The sequence below is a fragment of the Oncorhynchus masou genome, chromosome 12, assembly GCF_036934945.1.
Source record: "Oncorhynchus masou masou isolate Uvic2021 chromosome 12, UVic_Omas_1.1, whole genome shotgun sequence".
In the NCBI taxonomy this organism is placed as follows: Eukaryota; Metazoa; Chordata; class Actinopteri; order Salmoniformes; family Salmonidae; genus Oncorhynchus; species Oncorhynchus masou.
The window spans coordinates 17,728,048-17,749,450 of record NC_088223.1 but is presented as its reverse complement, the minus strand read 5'-3'; the positions used below and the strand labels follow the sequence as shown (position 1 = coordinate 17,749,450).

The 21,403-nt window shown below is 44.8% G+C and overlaps 1 protein-coding gene across 3 annotated transcripts in view; it reads left to right on the top strand.

The window, feature by feature from the left end:
* The window catches only part of LOC135549626 (tubulointerstitial nephritis antigen-like), a 71,388-nt gene that overhangs the window by 9,518 nt on the left and 40,467 nt on the right, over nucleotides 1-21,403 (top strand). The window contains exons 2-4 of one of the 3 annotated variants that reach the window (XM_064979758.1): nucleotides 860-1,168; nucleotides 1,313-1,623; nucleotides 7,670-7,736. In XM_064979758.1, coding sequence (XP_064835830.1) covers nucleotides 1,155-1,168; nucleotides 1,313-1,623; nucleotides 7,670-7,736 — 392 coding nt within the window. In that variant the 5' untranslated portion in view covers nucleotides 860-1,154. The remainder of the gene's footprint in view (nucleotides 1-859; nucleotides 1,169-1,312; nucleotides 1,624-7,669; nucleotides 7,737-21,403) is intronic. The other 2 variants (XM_064979760.1, XM_064979759.1) reach the window with 2 other exon arrangements.

Here is a 21,403-nt window from a genome sequence, read left to right as displayed (position 1 = left end):
ATACACTGTATGACCCTGTTGAAGGTTGTGAGTGGATTGTTTCATAAAGCAACCAGATGAACGTAGGTGTTATCACGGGTTGATATTTCAGTCAGAGCCCACTGTCAAGGGAAACCTTGCAGAGTTGGCATGCAGCTCAGGCCTCCTCCTCCTCCTTCTCCAGCTTCTCCTCCTTCTCCAGCTTCTCCTCCTTCCATCTTCCTAAGAACTCTCTCCAGCTGTTAAATGACCCACTGAATGTGACTTTTGGGCTTGCTGTTAGATTTGAATATATTATCCTACTGTTAGACCTACATATCTCACTTGTTGATCTCTAAGCAGGAATAGGCCTGACATCTTATTCAAATCAAATCAAATTTATTTATATAGCCCTTCGTACATCAGCTGATATCTCAAAGTGCTGTACAGAAACCCAGCCTCAAACCTCAAACAGCAAGCAATGCAGGTGTAGAAGCACGGTGGCTAGGAAAAACTCCCTAGAAAGGCTTAAACCTAGGAAGAAACCTAGAGAGGAATCAGGCTATGAGGGGTGGCCAGTCCTCTTCTGGCTGTGCCGGTTGGAGATTTTAACAGAACATGGCCAAGATGTTCAAATGTTCATAAATTACCAATCATGGTCAAATAATAATAATCACAGGCAGAACAGTTGAAACTGGAGCAGCAGCACGGCCAGGTGGACTGGGGACAGCAAGGAGTCATCATGCCAGGTAGTCCTGAGGCATGGTCCTAGGGCTCAGGTCCTCCGAGATTGGTCTCTCTAATTCTCTTACTTAAATTCACACAGGACACTGGATAAGACAGGAGAAGTACTCCAGATATAACAAACTGACCCTATCCCCCGACACATAAACTACTGCAGCATAAATACTGGAGGCTGAGACGGGAGGGGTCAGGAGACACTGTGGCCCCATCCGATGACACCCCCGGACAGGGCCAAACAGGAAGGATATAACCCCACCCACTTTGCCAAAGCACAGCCCCCACACCACTAGAGGGATATCTTCAACCACCAGCTTACCATCCTGAGACAAGGCCGAGTATAGCCCACAAAGATTTCCGCCATGGCACAACCCAAGGGGGGGGCGCCAACCCAGACAGGAAGATCACATCAGTGACTCAACCCACTCAAGTGACGCACCCTTCCTAGGAACGGCATGAAAGAGCACCAGTAAGCCAGTGACTCAGCCCCTGTAATAGAAAGAATCTATTAGGATTTTGACAAATGCCTGACCTGACACTCTATCAGTGTCTACATAACTTATGACCTGCTCACAGCATCCTAACAGATGTTCTTCTTTGTCCCTTCTGTCAGGGTAGAAATGAAGCTTCTTGCGGCCATAGCAGTGGTGCTCCTCCTGGTGGTGGGGGAGAGTATGGCGGCCAGAGGCACATCCAGGAGGACCAAGAGGGAGCTGATGAGCCCGCTGCACATGGGGGGAATCAGGGACCCGTTTGGGTCGTACTGCGAGCGGAGAGGGGGCTGCTGCCCGGGCCGGGACGACCAGTGTACGGTGCCCTACCTGGACACCATCTGTTACTGTGACCTGTTCTGTAACCGAACCATCTCAGACTGCTGCCCTGACTTCTGGGGCCACTGTCTGGGCATCTCACCCCCTTTCATTGGTAAGTGAGAGGGTGTGTGTGGGGAGGAGAGTGTGTGGCGGCGGGGGGGTCGTATGGTGTGTGCGTGTGTATGGGCCTGCCACTTAGGATTCAAACAGAAAGGCCCAGTACAGTGGAGACCTGTAGAGTAGCCAAAGTATACAGGTCCCACACTGAGTGTATGGGACTACTGAATGAATGGCAACTACCAACTGCTTATCCTACGCACAGGCAAAGTTATGTTTCAACTGTCACAGTACATTAGGTAGGAGGTCCCATTGGCCTGTGAAACCTTAGCACACTGTGGTAAAATAAATTATTATTTGTCACATGCTTCACAAACAACAGGTGTAGTCTAACAGGGAAGTGCTTACGGACGCTTCCCAAAAATGCAGAAAGAAAAAAAGAGAAATCTTATTTTTCTATTAACTCTAAGAATAAATACACAATAAGTAACGACTTGGCTATATACATAGAGGACCAGTACCTAGTCGATGTACGAGGTAATTTAGGTAGATGTGTACATATCGGTAGGGATAAAGTGACTAGTTAACAGGATAGACAATAGACAGTAGCAGCAGTGTATGTGATGAGTCAAAAGAGATTAGTGGGTTCACTTTCTCTGCTTTCACTGTATAAACATGCTTCACATACCCTATAACTCTGCTAGTCGTTGTGGAGGTGTAAAATGTTCTGCTGGCAGCAGGGCCCAACCTGAGAAGAGACCAGGAACAGTAGTCTTCTTATTAGTCTGAGACAGATGGAGGTCGGGGGGCAGGAGAAAGAATGCACACTATGCAGAGAGAGGGAGAGATGGGCGACGGGTACGGGACAGGAAGTAGGGACAGGTCGAGGTAGGTATGTGCTCGCTAGATGACAGGGAGGTTGCGTTTCCCAAAGAGGGACATAAACACACCTTAGCCTGTGGGAGACGGGGGAAAGAGAAAGGAGTGACACCTTCATTTCTCACTCTCTCTACCTCACTTGCTCTTTCCCATCTCTCAGCTCACCTTATCAGACAAACTGTAGGATAAATTCCAAAACCATTTCATTCAAATCAAGACAAATCATACACTCACCCCACTTTTGACCTCCTCCTTTTCCACAACAACCAGTGATCCGGGTCAACAGCATCAATGTAACAGTATAGCTTCCGCCCCTCTCCTCGAACCAGGAGCCTTCTGCACACATAAACAACAGCCACCCACGAAACATCGTTACCCAAAAGCTGCGGCTCTTGCAGAGCAAGGGGAACAACTACTTCAAGGTCTCAGAGCAAGTGACGTCACCGATTGAAACGCTGTTAGCGCGCACCCCGCTAACTAGCTAGCCATTTCACATCGGTTACACTAGTTCCCACTCCACAGAACCATTAGCTTAAGTTAAGGGTTAGGTTTAGGGTTAGGTTCACCTCTCGTAGTTCCCACTCCACAGAACCATTAGCTCAAGTTAAGGGTTAGGGTTAGGTTTAGGGTTAGGTTCACCTCTCGTAGTTCCCACTCCACAGAACCATTAGCTCAAGTTAAGGGTTAGGTTTAGGGTTAGGTTCACCTTTCCTAGTTCCCACTCCACAGAACCATTATGGAGAAGTGATGGAGTTAAGAAGAGTTTCTCGATATACTGTAAGAAACAAAATAAACAAATCCCCATCAAAATCCATTCAGTTTAAGCTAGAGATATCTATTTTTTGCATGGGCTGCGTCTCAAACGACCACATCTGCCGATGTCGGACCACCGTATCTGCAGCTACGGCTGTGTGGTTCAGACTGAGACATCCCGAAAATCGCTCTTCTCACGAAAACGTCTGTAGTGTTATGGGACTCTTCTGAAGTCGTAAGGCTGATGTGCCAAGTGTCTGTACTGTGGCGTCTGAAACCGTGTAGGCTACAAACCAATATTTTGCTCTACGTGCCACAGGACTCGTCTGAAGGTAACCCATACAAATCAATGGAAGTATGGAGATCGTTTTGTGACAACAAAAATAAAGGGTAAAATATGCGTCCGAAAAAAATACAATATTTTCAGAGCTTTCTTATGTCTCCTAGATGTAGGACAAACACTTCAAAACCTTTTGTTAACTCTCTCACTACACCCCTCACAGCCAGGGTGTTACTGTTAACTCTCTCACTACACACCTCACAGCCAGGGTGTTACTGTTAACTCTCTCACTACACCCCTCACAGCCAGGGTGTTACTGTTAACTCTCTCACTACACACCTCACAGCCAGGGTGTTACTGTTAACTCTCTCACTACACCCCTCACAGCCAGGGTGTTACTGTTAACTCTCTCAATACACACCTCACAGCCAGGGTGTTACTGTTAACTCTCTCACTACACACCTCACAGCCAGGGTGTTACTGTTAACTCTCTCACTACACACCTCACAGCCAGGGTGTTACTGTTAACTCTCTCACTACACACCTCACAGCCAGGGTGTTACTGTTAACTCTCTCACTACACCCCTCACAGCCAGGGTGTTACTGTTAACTCTCTCACTACACACCTCACAGCCAGGGTGTTACTGTTAACTCTCTCAATACACACCTCACAGCCAGGGTGTTACTGTTAACTCTCTCACTACACACCTCACAGCCAGGGTGTTACTGTTAACTCTCTCTACACACAGTAACATCTCACTACACACTCTGTGTGTGGGTGTGTGTTTGTGGACACGTGGGTGCCTGCATGGCTGGTAGCTTGGGTGCTTTCCCTCTCCTGCTGGCGTTTGAGCACGCCCGTGTGTGCCCCTCAAGCCTGCGTGCCTTTGTGTGTCTGTGTGTCTGTAGTGTGTCTGTAGTGTGTCTGTAGTGTGTCTGTAGTGTGCCTGTAGTGTGTCTGTAGTGTGTCTGTGTGTCTGTAGTGTGTCTGTAGTGTGTCTGTAGTGTGTCTGTAGTGTGTCTGTAGTGTGTCTGTAGTGTGTCTTTAGTGTGTCTGTAGTGTGTCTGTAGTGTGTCTGTAGTGTGTCTTTAGTGTGTCTGTAGTGTGTCTGGAGTGTGGAGTGTCGTGTTAATGATTCATGGTATCACCATCTTAAAACAATTCCATATGTTAGCCCCTCGCCACCCCAACGGCTTAGACTTTTAGAGTTAATCAGACAGACAGACAGACAGACAGACAGACAGACAGACAGACAGACAGACAGACAGACAGACAGACAGACAGCTGAAGGAGGAGTAGCTTCTGGAGTGTTACAGTGTTACTACCATAAATCACACAGCAGTCTCCTGCAGGGCCCAACACAGCGTTGGCAACTGACCCTCCTTCTACACAAGGGGAGTGTTAGAGGGAAGAGGTCAGCAGAGATGGTGTAGATATCTGTCCCAGTCAGTCTAGGACTTCAACTGAACATTGGAATGACCCTGTAAACCTTTGAAAATGACAAAAGACATTGGAAAGGAAATAGTGCTGAGAAAACGTTGAAAAAAGGACCATGAGGTTAATACATGGATTATACGTTTTTGATTCAAACTCCATGGAATGTCTAATCCTATACTGATGAGGTCTAGATGGAATTTAAATTGACGCCACCCTCGGAGGCCACACGGGTGTGTGTGGTTTTGTCTTTGCCCAGTGAGGGGTGGGATGTGTGAGGTAGAGTGGCGCCCCTGTCCCCTGGAACCCCCTGGAGGTGGCAGGGTTTTCATTAAGTGTGTGTGTAATTAAGCTTGTTAAGGCATGATGAGGACTTGTTAGCCCTGGGACACAGAGGACAGAAGCCAACAGGACATTCCAACAGAAGATTACTGCAGCTCAGGGTTCCCCAAAACCCACACACACTACTACACACCTCACAGCCAGGGTGTTACTGTTAACTCTCTCACTACACACCTCACAGCCAGGGTGTTACTGTTAACTCTCTCACTACACACCTCACAGCCAGGGTGTTACTGTTAACTCTCTCAATACACACCTCACAGCCAGGGTGTTACTGTTAACTCTCTCACTACACACCTCACAGCCAGGGTGTTACTGTTAACTCTCTCACTACACACCTCACAGCCAGGGTGTTACTGTTAACTCTCTCACTACACACCTCACAGCCAGGGTGTTACTGTTAACTCTCTCACTACACACCTCACAGCCAGGGTGTTACTGTTAACTCTCTCACTACACACCTCACAGCCAGGGTGTTACTGTTAACTCTCTCACTACACCCCTCACAGCCAGGGTGTTACTGTTAACTCTCTCACTACACACCTCACAGCCAGGGTGTTACTGTTAACTCTCTCACTACACCCCTCACAGCCAGGGTGTTACTGTTAACTCTCTCACTACACACCTCACAGCCAGGGTGTTACTGTTAACTCTCTCACTACACCCCTCACAGCCAGGGTGTTACTGTTAACTCTCTCACTACACCCCTCACAGCCAGGGTGTTACTGTTAACTCTCTCACTACACCCCTCACAGCCAGGGTGTTACTGTTAACTCTCTCACTACACCCCTCACAGCCAGGGTGTTACTGTTAACTCTCTCACTACACCCCTCACAGCCAGGGTGTTACTGTTAACTCTCTCACTACACACCTCACAGCCTGGTGTGTAGAGTGTGTGTCTCGAGTGTCTGTGTCTGTAGTGTGGAGTGTGTGTCTGTAGTGTGGAGTGTGTGTGTGTGTGTCTGTCTGGAATGTGGAGTGTGTGTGTGTGTGTCTGTGAAAATGTATCCACTCATTACTAAAATTCAATTTTAAAAAGTGTGTGTAGTGTAGAGAGTGTGTGTCTGTAGTGTAGAGAGTGTGTGGAGTGTGTGTTTGTAGTGCGGAGTGTGTGTGTGTGTGTGTGTGTGTGTGTAGTGTAGAGTGTGTGTTTGCAGTGTGGAGTGTGTGTGTGTGTAGTGTAGAGTGTGTGGATGTGTATTGTAGAGTAGTGTGGTGTGTGTATTGTAGAGTGTGTGTAGTGTAGATTGTGTGTGTGTGTGTAGAGTGTGTAGTGTAGAATGTGTGGATGTGTATTGTAGAGTGTGTGTGTGTGTAGTGTAGAGTGTGTGTAGTGTAGAGTGTGTATTGTAGAGTGTGTAGAGTGTGTAGAGTGTGTGTGTGTGCTGTGTGTATTGTAGAGTATGTGTAGTGTAGAGTGTGTGTAGTGTAGAGTGTGTGGAGTGTGTGTGTGTAGTGTAGAGTGTGTAGTGTGTAGAGTGCGTGTAGTGCGTGTAGGGAGTGTTTGTGTAGAGAGTGTGTGTGTAGAGTGAGTGTGTAGTGTAGAGTTAGTGTGTGTGTGTGTGTGTGTGTGTAGTGTAGAGTGTGTAGTGTGTAGAGTGCGTGTAGTGCGTGTAGGGAGTGTTTGTGTAGAGAGTGTGTGTATAGAGTGAGTGTGTAGTGTAGAGTTAGTGTGTGTGTGTGTGTGTGTGTAGTGTAGAGTGAGTGTGTAGAGTGTGTGTGTGTGTGTAGTGTAGAGTGTGTGTGTAGAGTGTGTGTGTGTAGTGTAGAGTGTGTGTGTGTAGTGTAGAGTGAGTGTGTAGTGTAGAGTGAGTGTGTAGTGTAGAGTGAGTGTGTAGTGTAGAGTGAGTGTGTAGTGTAGAGTGAGTGTGTAGTGTAGAGTGTGTGTGTAGTGTAGAGTGTGTGTGTAGTGTAGAGTGTGTGTGTGTAGTGTAGAGTGAGTGTGTGTGTGTGTAGTGTAGAGTGAGTGTGTAGTGTAGAGTGTGTGGTGTGTAGAGTGTGTGGTGTGTAGAGTGTGTGTAGAGAGTGTGTACTGTAGAGTGAGTGTGTAGTGTAAAGTGAGTGTGTAGTGTAGAGTGAGTGTGTAGTGTAGAGTGTGTGTGTGTGTAGTGTAGAGTGTGTGTGTAGTGTAGAGTGTGTGTGTAGTGTAGAGTGTGTGTGTGTGTGTAGAGTGTGTGTGTGTGTGTGTAGTGTAGAGTGTGTGGTGTGTAGTGTAGAGTGTGTGGTGTGTAGAGTGTGTAGTGTAGAGTGTGTGTGAGTATACATGGGAGTGTGGTAAGAAGGTATAGTGGAGGAATCTGTATGAGTCAGCCTCTCAGATCTTCCGCCACAACTGGACTAAAAAGTTATCATTAATGTGATCCTATCGGCTGTCAACATCTTTCTGAATTTCCTTCCTTTGTTTCCTTCCAGGCACCTGTGAAAGGAACAGCCACAAATTCCTCTCAGGACAAACATACAAAGAGAACTGCAACTTATGGTATGTGTCTCTAACCTCTTCCTCTCTTTTCTCCCTGTACAGGAGAAAAAAAGTATTCAGCCCCCCCACCCCCCACACACACACACGCATTATGTGAGGTTACAGCCTTATTCTAAAATGGATTCAATTTTTTTAAGTCCTCAGAAATCTACATACAATACCCCATAATGATGAAGCAAAAACAGTTATTTTGTGAAATTTTTCCAAATGTATGCAAAATGAAAAACAAAAATACCTTATTTAAATAAGTATTCAGACCCTTTGCTATGAGACTCGAAATTGAGCTCAGGTGCATCCTGTTTCCATTGATCATCCTTGAGATGTTTCTAAAACTTGATTGGAGTCCACCTGTGGTAAATTCAATTGATGTGGACATGATTTGGAAAGGCACACACCTGTCTATATAAGGTCCCACAGTTGACAGTGCATGTCAGAGCAAAAACTAAGCCATGAGGTTGAAGTAATTGTCCGTAGAGCTCCGAGACAGGATTAGGTCAAAGCACAGATCTGGGGAAGGGTGAAAAAAAATCTGCAGCATTGAATGTCCCCAAGAACACAGTGGACCGCCTTGACAAACTGAGCAATCGGGGGAGAAGGGCCTTGGTCAGGGAGGTGACTAAGAACCTGATGGTCACTCTGACGGAGCTCTAGAGTTCCTCTGTGGAGATGGGAGAACCTTCCAGAAGGACAACCTTCTCTGCAGCACTCCACCAATCAGGTCTTTATGGTAGAGTGGCCAGAAGGAAGCCCCTCCTCAGTAAAAGGCACATGACAGCCTGCTTGGAGTTTGCCAAAAGGCATCTAAAGACTCTCAGATCATGAGAAACCAGATTCTCTGGTCTGATGAAGCCAAGAATGCCAAGCATCACGTCTGGAGGAAACCTGGCACCATCCCTATGGGTAAGCACGGTGGTGGCAGCATCATGCTGTGGGGATGTCTTTCAGTAGCAGTCAGGAGTGATGAAAAGAGGAATGGATCAAAGTACAGAGAGATTCTTGATGAAAACCTGCTCCAGAGCACTCAGGATCTCAGACTGGGGGCAATGATTCACCTTCCAACAGGACAATGACCCTAAGCACACAGCCAAGACAACGCAGGATTTGCTTCGGGACAAGTCTCTGAATGTCTTTCAGTGACCCAGCCAGACCCCGGACTTGAACCCGATCGAACATCTTTGTAGAGCCCTGAAAATAGCTGTGCAGCAACGCTCCCCATCCAACCTGACAGAGCTTGAGAGGATCTGCAGAGAAGAATGGGAGAAACTCCCCAAATACAGGTGTGGCAAGCTTGTAGCATCATACCCAAGAAGACTCAATGCTGTAATCGCTGCCAAAGGTTCTTCAACAAAGTACTGGCTAAAGGGTCTGAATACTTATGTGATATTTAAGTTTTTTATTTGTTGTAAATTAGCAACAATTTCTAAAAACCTGTTTAGAATAAGACTGTAACATAACAAAATGTGGAAAAGGTCCAGAGGTCTGAGTACTTTCCTAAGGCACTGTATATCTCTGTCTCTACCTCTCCCCTCTCACTCCCTTTCTTTATGTCTCTCTGTTCAAACAGTGATCACTCCTTCAAACACTTTGATCTGATGACGTGACCTTTCTGGTTGTACCACAGACAGACCCACATTATCCATGGAGAGTTTTGGGACCCCTGTCCATTCATTTGGTTTAATGTAGCTGTCGCCTTCAGGAAGTGAAAGAGTATTGCATCTTATCAAACATGCAGCAGAAAACAAGCAACCACTCAATATGGTTGCACATCACCCTGCAAAACAACACTGAGCATTTGGCAACGTTGGGAAACATTGCGCAATATTGGGTAACAGTGGACCTTTTGGGGCTAGAGACAGGGGTAGGATGGGTTACCTCTACAAGGGCTAGATGGGAACAACACATTCTTCAAATCCCCAGTGTCTGGCAACTCCCTCTTCTTCTCCTCCTTTCCTCCATATGTTCCTCTCCTTCTGCTCTCCCAGTGTTGGGGAGTAGTGAACTACATGTAGTAATTCAGAAGCTTGGCGATAGTTATACAGATGGTAATACCGGCTAAACTACAGTAACACTCCAGCTAGGATTTAGTTAACCAGTACAGGCTAAACTACAGTACCATCCCAGTTTGGGTTTAGTTAACTAATACAGGCTAAACTACAGTAGCATCCCAGTTTGGGTTTAGTTAACTAATACAGGCTAAACTACAGTACCATCCCAGTTTGGGTTTAGTTAACCAGGACAGGCTAAACTACAGTACCATCCCAGTTTGGGTTTAGTTAACTAATTCAGGCTAAACTACAGTACCATCCCAGTTTGGGTTTAGTTAACCAGTACAGGCTAAACTACAGTACCATCCCAGTTTGGGTTTAGTTAACTAATACAGGCTAAACTACAGTACCATCCCAGTTTGGGTTTAGTTAACTAATACAGGCTAAACTGCAGTAGCATCCCAGTTTGGGTTTAGTTAACTAATACAGGCTAAACTACAGTACCATCCCAGTTTGGGTTTAGTTAACCAGTACAGGCTAAACTACAGTACCATCCCAGTTTGGGTTTAGTTAACTAATACAGGCTAAACTGCAGTAGCATCCCAGTTAGGGTTTAGTTCATTAATACAGGATAAACTACAGTAGCATCCCAGTTTGGGTTTAGTTAACTAATACAGGCTAAACTGCAGTAGCATCCCAGTTAGGGTTTAGTTCATTAATACAGGATAAACTACAGTAGCATCCCAGTTTGGGTTTAGTTAACTAATACAGGCTAAACTACAGTACCATCCCAGTTTGGGTTTAGTTAACCAGTACAGGCTAAACTACAGTACCATCCCAGTTTGGGTTTAGTTAACTAATACAGGCTAAACTGCAGTAGCATCCCAGTTAGGGTTTAGTTAACTAATACAGGCTAAACTACAGTAGCATCCCAGTTTGGGTTTAGTTAACTAATACAGGCTAAACTACAGTACCATCCCAGTTTGGGTTTAGTTAACCAGGACAGGCTAAACTACAGTACCATCCCAGTTTGGGTTTAGTTAACTAATTCAGGCTAAACTACAGTACCATCCCAGTTTGGGTTTAGTTAACCAGTACAGGCTAAACTACAGTACCATCCCAGTTTGGGTTTAGTTAACTAATACAGGCTAAACTACAGTACCATCCCAGTTTGGGTTTAGTTAACTAATACAGGCTAAACTGCAGTAGCATCCCAGTTTGGGTTTAGTTAACTAATACAGGCTAAACTACAGTACCATCCCAGTTTGGGTTTAGTTAACCAGTACAGGCTAAACTACAGTACCATCCCAGTTTGGGTTTAGTTAACTAATACAGGCTAAACTGCAGTAGCATCCCAGTTAGGGTTTAGTTCATTAATACAGGATAAACTACAGTAGCATCCCAGTTTGGGTTTAGTTAACTAATACAGGCTAAACTGCAGTAGCATCCCAGTTAGGGTTTAGTTCATTAATACAGGATAAACTACAGTAGCATCCCAGTTTGGGTTTAGTTAACTAATACAGGCTAAACTACAGTACCATCCCAGTTTGGGTTTAGTTAACCAGTACAGGCTAAACTACAGTACCATCCCAGTTTGGGTTTAGTTAACTAATACAGGCTAAACTGCAGTAGCATCCCAGTTAGGGTTTAGTTCATTAATACAGGATAAACTACAGTAGCATCCCAGTTTGGGTTTAGTTAACTAATACAGGCTAAACTACAGTACCATCCCAGTTTGGGTTTAGTTAACCAGTACAGGCTAAACTACAGTACCATCCCAGTTTGGGTTTAGTTAACTAATACAGGCTAAACTACAGTACCATCCCAGTTTGGGTTTAGTTAACTAATACAGGCTAAACTACAGTAGCATCCCAGTTTGGGTTTAGTTAACTAATACAGGCTAAACTACAGTACCATCCCAGTTTGGGTTTAGTTAACTAATACAGGCTAAACTACAGTACCATCCCAGTTTGGGTTTAGTTAACTAATACAGGCTAAACTACAGTAGCATCCCAGTTTGGGTTTAGTTAACTAATACAGGCTAAACTACAGTAGCATCCCAGTTTGGGTTTAGTTAACAGTACAGGCTAAACTACAGTACCATCCCAGTTTGGGTTTAGTTAACTAATACAGGCTAAACTACAGTAGCATCCCAGTTTGGGTTTAGTTAACTAATACAGGCTAAACTACAGTACCATCCCAGTTTGGGTTTAGTTAACTAATACAGGCTAAACTACAGTAGCATCCCAGTTTGGGTTTAGTTAACTAATACAGGCTAAACTACAGTACCATCCCAGTTTGGGTTTAGTTAACCAGGACAGGCTAAACTACAGTACCATCCCAGTTTGGGTTTAGTTAACTAATTCAGGCTAAACTACAGTACCATCCCAGTTTGGGTTTAGTTAACCAGTACAGGCTAAACTACAGTACCATCCCAGTTTGGGTTTAGTTAACTAATACAGGCTAAACTACAGTACCATCCCAGTTTGGGTTTAGTTAACTAATACAGGCTAAACTACAGTAGCATCCCAGTTTGGGTTTAGTTAACTAATACAGGCTAAACTACAGTACCATCCCAGTTTGGGTTTAGTTAACTAATACAGGCTAAACTACAGTAGCATCCCAGTTAGGATTTAGTTAACCAGTACAGGCTAAACTACAGTAACACTCCAGCTAGGATTTAGTTAACCAGTACAGGCTAAACTACAGTACCATCCCAGTTTGGGTTTAGTTAACTAATACAGCATAAACTACAGTAACATCCCAGTTTGGGTTTCGTTAACTAATACAGGCTAAACTACAGTAGCATCCCAGTTTGGGTTTAGTTAACTAATACAGGCTAAACTACAGTACCATCCCAGTTTGGGTTTAGTTAACTAATACAGGCTAAACTACAGTAGCATCCCAGTTAGGATTTAGTTAACCAGTACAGGCTAAACTACAGTAACACTCCAGCTAGGATTTAGTTAACCAGTACAGGCTAAACTACAGTACCATCCCAGTTTGGGTTTAGTTAACTAATACAGGATAAACTACAGTAACATCCCAGTTTGGGTTTCGTTAACTAATACAGGCTAAACTACAGTAGCATCCCAGTTTGGGTTTAGTTAACTAATACAGGCTAAACTACAGTAACATCCCAGGTATAATTTAGTTAACCAATATACTGCATAGGCCAAGCCGACTATGTTCATTCAGACTGGGGCTTATGTGTTTGATATGCATTCGAGACCCAATGCTGTATAAACCTTCCAGAAGATAATCACCGCTCAGCTGTGCATTACTCTAACCTAATGCTATAGCAGCACTGGTTGTGTCCTGTTTATCAAAAGTGTTGGAAAAACATGTCAATAATCAACTGACTGGTTTTCTTGATGTCTATAGTATTCTCTCTGGTGTGCAATCTGGTTTCCGCTCAGGTTATGGATGTGTCACTGCAACCTTAAAAGTCCTCAATGATGTCCCTATTGCCCTTGATTCTAAGCAATATTGTGTTGCTATTTTTATTGACTTGGCCAAAGTTTTTGATACGGTAGACCATTCCATTCTTGTGGGCCGGCTATGGAGTATTGGTGTCTCTGAGGGGTCTTTGGCCTGGTTTGCTAACTACCTCTCAAAGAGTGCAGTGTATAAAGTCAGAAGATCTGCTGTCTCAGCCACAGCCTGTCACCAAGGGAGTACTGCAATCCTAGGCCCCACGCTCTTCTCAATTTATATCAACAACATAGCTCAGGCAGTAGGAAGCTCTCTCATCCATTTATATGCAGACGATACAGTCTTATACTCAGCTGGCCCCTCTCTGGATTTTGTGTTAAATGCTCTACAACAAAGCTGTCTTAGTGTCCAACAAGCTTTCTCTACCCTTAACCTTGTTCTGAACACCTCCAAAACAAAGATCATGTGGTTTGGTAAGAAAAATGTCCCTCTTCCCACAGGTGTTACAATCAATCAATCAATCAAATGTATTTATAAAGCCCTTCTTATATCAGCTGATGTCACAATGTGCTGTACAGAAACCCAGCCTAAAACCCCAAACAGCAAGCAATGCAGGTGTAGAAGCACCGTGGCTTGGAAAAACTCCCTAGAAAGGCCAGAACCTAGGAAGAAACCTAGAGAGGAACCAGGCTATGAGGGGTGGCCAGTCCTCTTCTGACTGCCGGGTGGATATTATAACAGAGCATGGCCAAGATGTTCAAATGTTCATAGATGACCAGCAGGGTCAAATAATAATAATCACAGTGGTTGTCGAGGGCGCAACAGGTCAGCACATCAGGAGTAAATGTCAATTGTCTTTTCATCGCCGATCATTCAGAGTATCTCTTCCGCTCCTGCTACTACCTCTGAGGGTTTAGAGTTTGAGGTAGTCACCTCATACAGGTACTTGGGAGTATGACTAGATGGTGCACTGTCCTTCTCTCAGAACATATCAAAGCTACAGGCTAAAGTTAAATCTAAACTTGGTTTGCTCTATCGAAATTGCTCCTCTTTCACCCTAGCTGCCAAACTAACCCTGATTCAGATGACCATCCTACCCAGGCTAGATTATGGAGACAGAATATATAGATTGGCAGATAAGGGTGCTCTCGAGCGGCTAGACGTTCTTACCATTCTGCCATCAGATTTGCCACCAATGCTCCTTATAGGAAACATCACTGCGCTCTATACTCCTCTGTAAACTGGTCATCTCTGTATACCCGCTGCAAGACCCACTGGTTGATGCTTATTTATAAAACCCTCTTAGGCCTCATTCCCCCCTATCGGAGATATCTACTGCAGCCCTCATCCACCACATACAACACCCGTTCTGCCAGTCACATTCTGTTAAAGGTCCCCAAAGCACACACATCCCTGGGTCGCTCGGCTTTTCAGTTCGCTGCAGCTAGCGACTGGAACGAGCTGCAACAAACACTCAAACTTTACAGTTTTATCTCTTCATTCAAAGACTGAATCATTGACACTCTTACTGACTGTTGTGGCTGCTTTGTGTGATGTATTGTTGTTTCTACCTTCTTGACCTTTGTGCTGTTGTCTTTGCCCAATAATGTTTGTACCATGTTTTGTGCTGCTACCATGTTGTGTTGCTACCATGTTGTTGTTAGGTTGTGTTGCTACCCTGCTGTGTTGTCATGTGTTGCTGCCTTGCTATGTTGTTCTCTTAGGTCTCTCTTTATGTAGTGTTGTGTTGTCTCTCTCTCTTTATATTGTATTTATTTATTCATTTTAAGCCCAGGCCCCCGTCTCCGCAGGAGGCCTTTTGATAGGCCGTCATTGTAAATAAGAATTTGTTCTTAACTGAAGGTAAAAGAAAAATTAAAATGATGACTTATTCAGGGTTTTGTGCTTGTTTCTAGAAAATATATTTATATTTGCCAGAGAAGAAATGTAGTTTACCTTATTGATAAATCACTCAAAATAGATCTAAAACGTCCAGAATGAGATATTCCACTAGGTTAAATCTAGAGCATAGACCTAGTGACCTATCTCATTCTAGTATTTTTGCTTCTGTTTTAGTACCACTATACTAGTACCTTACTACTACTACTACTACTACTACTACTATTATACTCTGTTCTACTGATAGCAGAATACCTGCAGGTTGGTCTGTGATACAGTATAAGACTGAAGACAATTTGGCTCTTGAATAGCAGCATGACATACAGTTGAAAATGTATTTGGCCCAAGACCCATATTGTGCGTGTGTGCGAGCGTGTGCGTGTGTCGCGTGTGCTGGTGTTTGGTGTTGGTGTCTGTGCCAAGCTCTCCAACAGTGTCTCCACACCACCCACTGAGTAAGACGGCTGAAATTAAAGATAATTGGGACAGAAATTCCTCTAACTGCCCAAGTGTGCAGGAACTTTGATCTCCAAAATCATGCCTAGTACACGAATACACCTGAACCTCTTTCTAACACAAGAATATGTAGAACGACAATGCCAGGCTATCTCATAGACCCCTAACTCTTTGATTTGACTTATACATTGACTTCTTCTCACCTGTAGCTTTTCAATTGGACTAAATAATTGAGTGACCTTCATTATTAGCGTTAGGCTTTTTGTGTTACGAGATGGACTATTCAAGTCCTGATCACTTTTGTATGTATGGTATGGATGGTTTTCCTGTCTGGTGGATGTACAGTAGCTGAATATAACAGAGGAGGTAGTGGGTTGGGGTGAGGGCTCGAGGACAGTTCCATGATGAGGGGAGGTAGAATTCCTCACCTATCTGCCAGAACGGTTGCTCACATCCCCGCCATGGATTGTTTCTCAGAGAGGGTCTGTGTGTGTGCGTGTGTACTGGCGATGCAAAGGCGACTGTCTGGTTGGCGTCTGCCACAATTCATATATCCATATCATATTTATTTTCACACACATGCAAAGTATCCTGTGGGTTTTTCTCTAATCCAGTCTAACTCCAGTCTATTCCTACTGACCCCTGATCTGGTCCCTCCTGTAGGCTAAATAGCACACCTGGGCTCAAATACTGTTACACATCTTTCAAAGACTTTGAGTGTTTGCTTTAGCCTGCTTGGAGTGGTGGATGGGTGTGGTGGAGACCTATGGGTCAGATAGGAGCAGAGTTAGTGAAGGGGAGCCTATAGACGTCCAGTCTAACCTAAGGTGTCACCCACTCTCTTCCTCTCCTTTGAGAGAGACATTGGGAAGTTAAATAAGCACAGCCATGGTAAGAATAGACCCTGCTTTCTGTACAGCATGGTGCAGCATTTAAAGGAAGAGGTTGTTTTTTTTTTTTTTTTTACAAACAAATATCAATTTGTTTGGAAAATGTATGGCATGTTAAAGAAGGGTCCTGATGCCTTTTTGTGATTTCACTTGTTTTTGAAAAACTTACAACAAACAGCAAATCACTTCTTCATCCTCGTTATGTATAATGAGGGCCCTGAAAAACATGAACAAAGGCTCCAAAAACACCCAGATACGTCATTTTAAACGGCAAAGCTCTCGGTATAGTGATGCAGGGCTTTAGATGTTGTACACCTAAATTGTGTCATTCCGAACTTTATCCGCAACGTTATATTTCATTGTGTTGCGGCTCGAGCGATAGGTCTGTTCTACAGTTAGTAAAGGAAATAAAGGAAACATTTGAGTAAATGAGGAAGTGATTTGCTGTTTGGGGTAAGTTTCTGTAAAACAAAGGAAATCCCCAAAAAGCTGTCTGGACCCTTCTATAACATGCCATTTACATAAAAAATAGAGATTTGTTTGTAAAAAATAAAACTTCTCCTTTAAGTATAAACTCCCCTTTAACTGTTAAGTTCAAACAAATGGTCCCACGTAATAAACACCAATCATGTACTCGCACTCAAGCATGAAATCACACGCACACACACACACACTCCACTACTCTCCCCTCATTTCCCATGCTTGCATATTGTTCTTAACACTCCTACCAGTGGCGGTCGGTACCTTTTAAGATGAGGGAGACAATAAAAAATGTATGAGCAGGGCCTTATTTCTATTACAGCAAATTGGATGACTGTCATTCATATTCAATTCGCCCAGCTCAATGTAACGTCGATAGGTTTAGGCTACTACATGATACTCACGTTTTCCCTATCATGAGGTTGCTACAACCTAGCATATGAATGAAGGTTTACAATGTAGGTGCACAGGTTGAGGTAAATGTTTGTAATGAAGGTGACAGACATTGACTCATTCAATACCACCTGCACACTCTTGCCTGCATCTAGCTGATCTAGGGTGTAATCATTAGTCCAACAGTTGCAAACGAGAGCTTCTATTGGATATATTCAGATATGCTTATCCCTGTTTCGTTCCGTTTGCTTCCGTTTAAGCAACGTTTTTCATCAGAATTGGCGGAACGAATACACCCCTGATCTCACGCAAACACAGTTCACTTTCAAAGCAGACACATACGTACTTGTGATGGTTCACATCATTATCAAGTACCATCACCCTCTAAAAATATATTTTGGTTCATTGTTTTTACAGTATAGTTCCAATATGATATTGTGAAGTAGCATGTGCATTAATAGTAACAGTAATACTGTATATAGTGCTGTAACTGAACATACTCAGCCTGCAAATGTTTCACCCGGTCGATGTAGATAATTATGATAATTATGTTACTGAAAATGTTACTGAGGGATTTAAGCTTTTTTTTTAAAAGAAGCCTTTTTCATGATCTGTTTTCAGTTTTGTACCAAGATATTTTACCACATAGTTGTGAAAATAGTACCAAAGTGATTAAAAAAACCAGTAACACACAGGGTTTTGGGTGGAGGACAGTACTTCTGTTCCGAGAGAACCAAACACTCTTCTTGTCCCTCTCCCTCAGTGTGCCCCCCTCTCCCCTCTGCTCTGGTCAGCCCCAACTGTCCTGATCTCTTCCTCCTCCCCATTGTGATCTCCTTACAACAGTAGGCTACTATATCATAGCAGTCATGGCTAACACTACACTACTAACATGCAGTTCAACATCTGCTTGAGTATCTGCGAAAGCTTTGTCCGTGTGTAACAGTATAGCTTCCGTCCCTCTCCTCAACCTGGGCTCGAACCAGGGACCCTCTGCACACATCAACATCTGCCTCCCACGAAGCATCGTTACCCATCGCACCACAAAAGCCACAGCCCTTGCAAAGCAAGGGGAACAACTACTTCAAGGTCTCAGAGAGAATGACGTCACCAATTGAAATGCTATTAGCGCCCATCACCGCTAACTAGCTCGCCATTTCACATGGGTTACACGTGCATCCATTTGTTTTTCAATGTGTAGTGTGTGAAGTGTCTGTGCCACAGGTGGCTAGTGATATCTTAACTGGGTAGGACAGGCTTATAGTAATTGTTAGAACGGAATGACTGGAATGGTAAAACCATGTGTTTGATACCACTACATTTCAGCCATTATTATGAGACATCCTACACTCACCAGCCTCCTGTGGTCTGTGAATATCTGCATGTGTGTTTGTTAATGTTTATTTATCTATCACCATGTGTGTGAGAAGCATTCGTGTCTAAGTCCAGGCTTTTGTGGTCATGATAGGATCCGCTACGGAGGCTTCGGGTAATTAAGCAGTTGGCCGTGATAATAACTCCTGATTCCTCTTTGCCTAGTCGAGGCCATGTCTGTTGCTGACACCTCACTCTTTCAGTAGTATCTCATTTATTTGGCTCTGTGGTTGTCTTCTTATTGGTCTGGCTGGGGTCGTCTTCTTATTGGTCTGGCTGGGGTCGTCTTCTTATTGGTCTGGCTGGGGTCGTCTTCTTATTGGTCTGGCTGTAGTCGTCTTCTTATTGGTCTGGCTGTAGTCGTCTTCTTATTGGTCTGGCTGGGGTCGTCTTCTTATTGGTCTGGCTGGGGTCGTCTTCTTATTGGTCTGGCTGGGGTCGTCTTCTTATTGGTCTGGCTGTAGTTGTCTTCCTATTGGTCTGGCTGTAGTCGTCGTCTTCCTATTGGTCTGGCTGTAGTCGTCTTCTTATTGGTCTGGCTGTAGTCGTCTTCTTATTGGTCTGGCTGGGGTCGTCTTCTTATTGGTCTGGCTGGGGTCGTCTTCTTATTGGTCTGGCTGGGGTCGTCTTCTTATTGGTCTGGCTGTAGTTGTCTTCCTATTGGTCTGGCTGTAGTCGTCGTCTTCCTATTGGTCTGGCTGTAGTCGTCTTCTTATTGGTCTGGCTGGGGTCGTCTTCTTATTGGTCTGGCTGGGGTCGTATTCTTCCTATTGGTCTGGCTGTAGTCGTCGTCTTCCTATTGGTCTGGCTGTAGTCGTCATCTTCCTATTGGTCTGGCTGTAGTCGTCGTCTTCCTATTGGTCTGGCTGTAGTCGTCGTCTTCCTATTGGTCTGGCTGGGGTCGTCTTCTTATTGGTCTGGCTGGGGTCGTCTTCTTATTGGTCTGGCTGGGGTCGTCTTCTTATTGGTCTGGCTGGGGTCGTCTTCCTATCGGTCTGGCTGGGGTCGTCTTCCTATCGGTCTGGCTGGGGTCGTCTTCTTATTGGTCTGGCTGGGGTCGTCTTCTTATTGGTCTGGCTGGGGTCGTCTTCTTATCGGTCTGGCTGGGGTCGTCTTCCTATCGGTCTGGCTGGGGTCGTCTTCCTATCGGTCTGGCTGGGGTCGTCTTCCTATCGATCTGGCTGGGGTTGTCTTCCTATCGGTCTGGCTGGGGTCGTCTTCCTATCGGTCTGGCTGGGGTCGTCTTCCTATCGGTCTGGCTGGGGTCGTCTTCTTATTGGTCTGGCTGGGGTCGTCTTCTTATCGGTCTGGCTGGGGTAGTCTTCCTATCGGACTGGCTGGGGTCGTCTTCCTATCGATCTGGCTGGGGTCGCCTTCCTATCGATCTGGCTGGGGTTGTCTTCCTATCGATCTGGCTGGGGTTGTCTTCCTAATGATCTGGCTGGGGTCGTCTCATCGCTCTGCGTGTTTTGGTGGTAATTTTCTGTCTGACAGGGGCGTTGACAGGGAGTCCCTAAAACAAGACTACCAATACAGCAGACTCTCTGCTTCTATTGAACTATGGCTGGCAGGCCCTAAACATATTATACACAGTTGGCTTAAAGAGGTGTTACCATGACAATGTAGAGCTACATCACACACTCTTCCATACAGTATGTTATACAGTAGGCCTATCAGATTCTATGGCCCAAATGGCACCCTATTCCCTACATAGTGCACTACTTTTGACCAGAACTCTACGGACCAATAGTGAACTATATGGGGAATAGCGTGCCATTTGGGGCACAGCGTATTACTGTACTGTACTATGTGTGGCTGCTAGTTATTTCTGGGGGTCTTGGCACACACACACATTCCCACAGCACAACACAGACAGTAGGAATGCTCTATATCAGTGGATCTCAAACTTTTTAATGTGGTCATGTTTTAATATCCACCTAACGAGTCCATTCAGACTGGTCAGTATTCACTCCCCCCTGGTTCCTCCTGACTAAAGATGGATATGTTTCAGTGCTCTGTAGCCTTAAAAGGTCTCTTGTTCCTCCCATTCATTCCCTCTCTCTCCGTCCTTCTGCCCCCCCCTCTCTCTCCTTCTGTCGCACCCCCCCTCTCTCTCTCTCTCTGTCTCCGTCCTTCTGCCCTCCCTCTCTCTCTCCTTCTGTCATCCCTCCCTCTCTCTCTCCTTCTACCCCCATCTCAGTCTCTCCATCTACCCCCATCTCTCCTTCTACCCCCATCTCTCTCTCTCATTCTGCCCCCCCCTCTCTCTCTCCTTCTACCCCCATCTCTCTCTCTCCTTCTACCCCCGTCTCTCTCTCTCTCCTTCTACCCCCCCTTCTCTCTCTCCTTCTGCCCCCCCCCTCTCTCTCTCTCCTTCTACCCCCCTTCTCTCTCTCCTTCTGCCCCCCCCTCTCTCTCTCTCCTTCTACCCCCCTCTCTTTCTCTTTCTTTTCCCAATCTCTTTGCCAAGTCTCTTGTTCCACTTGTTCAGTCTCTCTCAGGGAATTAGAGTATACAGCATAGCTTCTTATTTATTTGTTATTCTTCAAACATTCTCTGACTGTTGGCTTCCTTGTCCCTTTTGTATTTTAGAAAAATGTCTTCACAACGGTGGAAAACAATCAGTAAATTACATTGATCACTTGAACTTCAGTGTGTGCAAAACATTAATACACTTCCAGTTATTATAATTAAGCCCTAAATATGTGTCACCATTAGTCATGAATCTAAAGCAATGTTCTCAGTTCTGACCCCT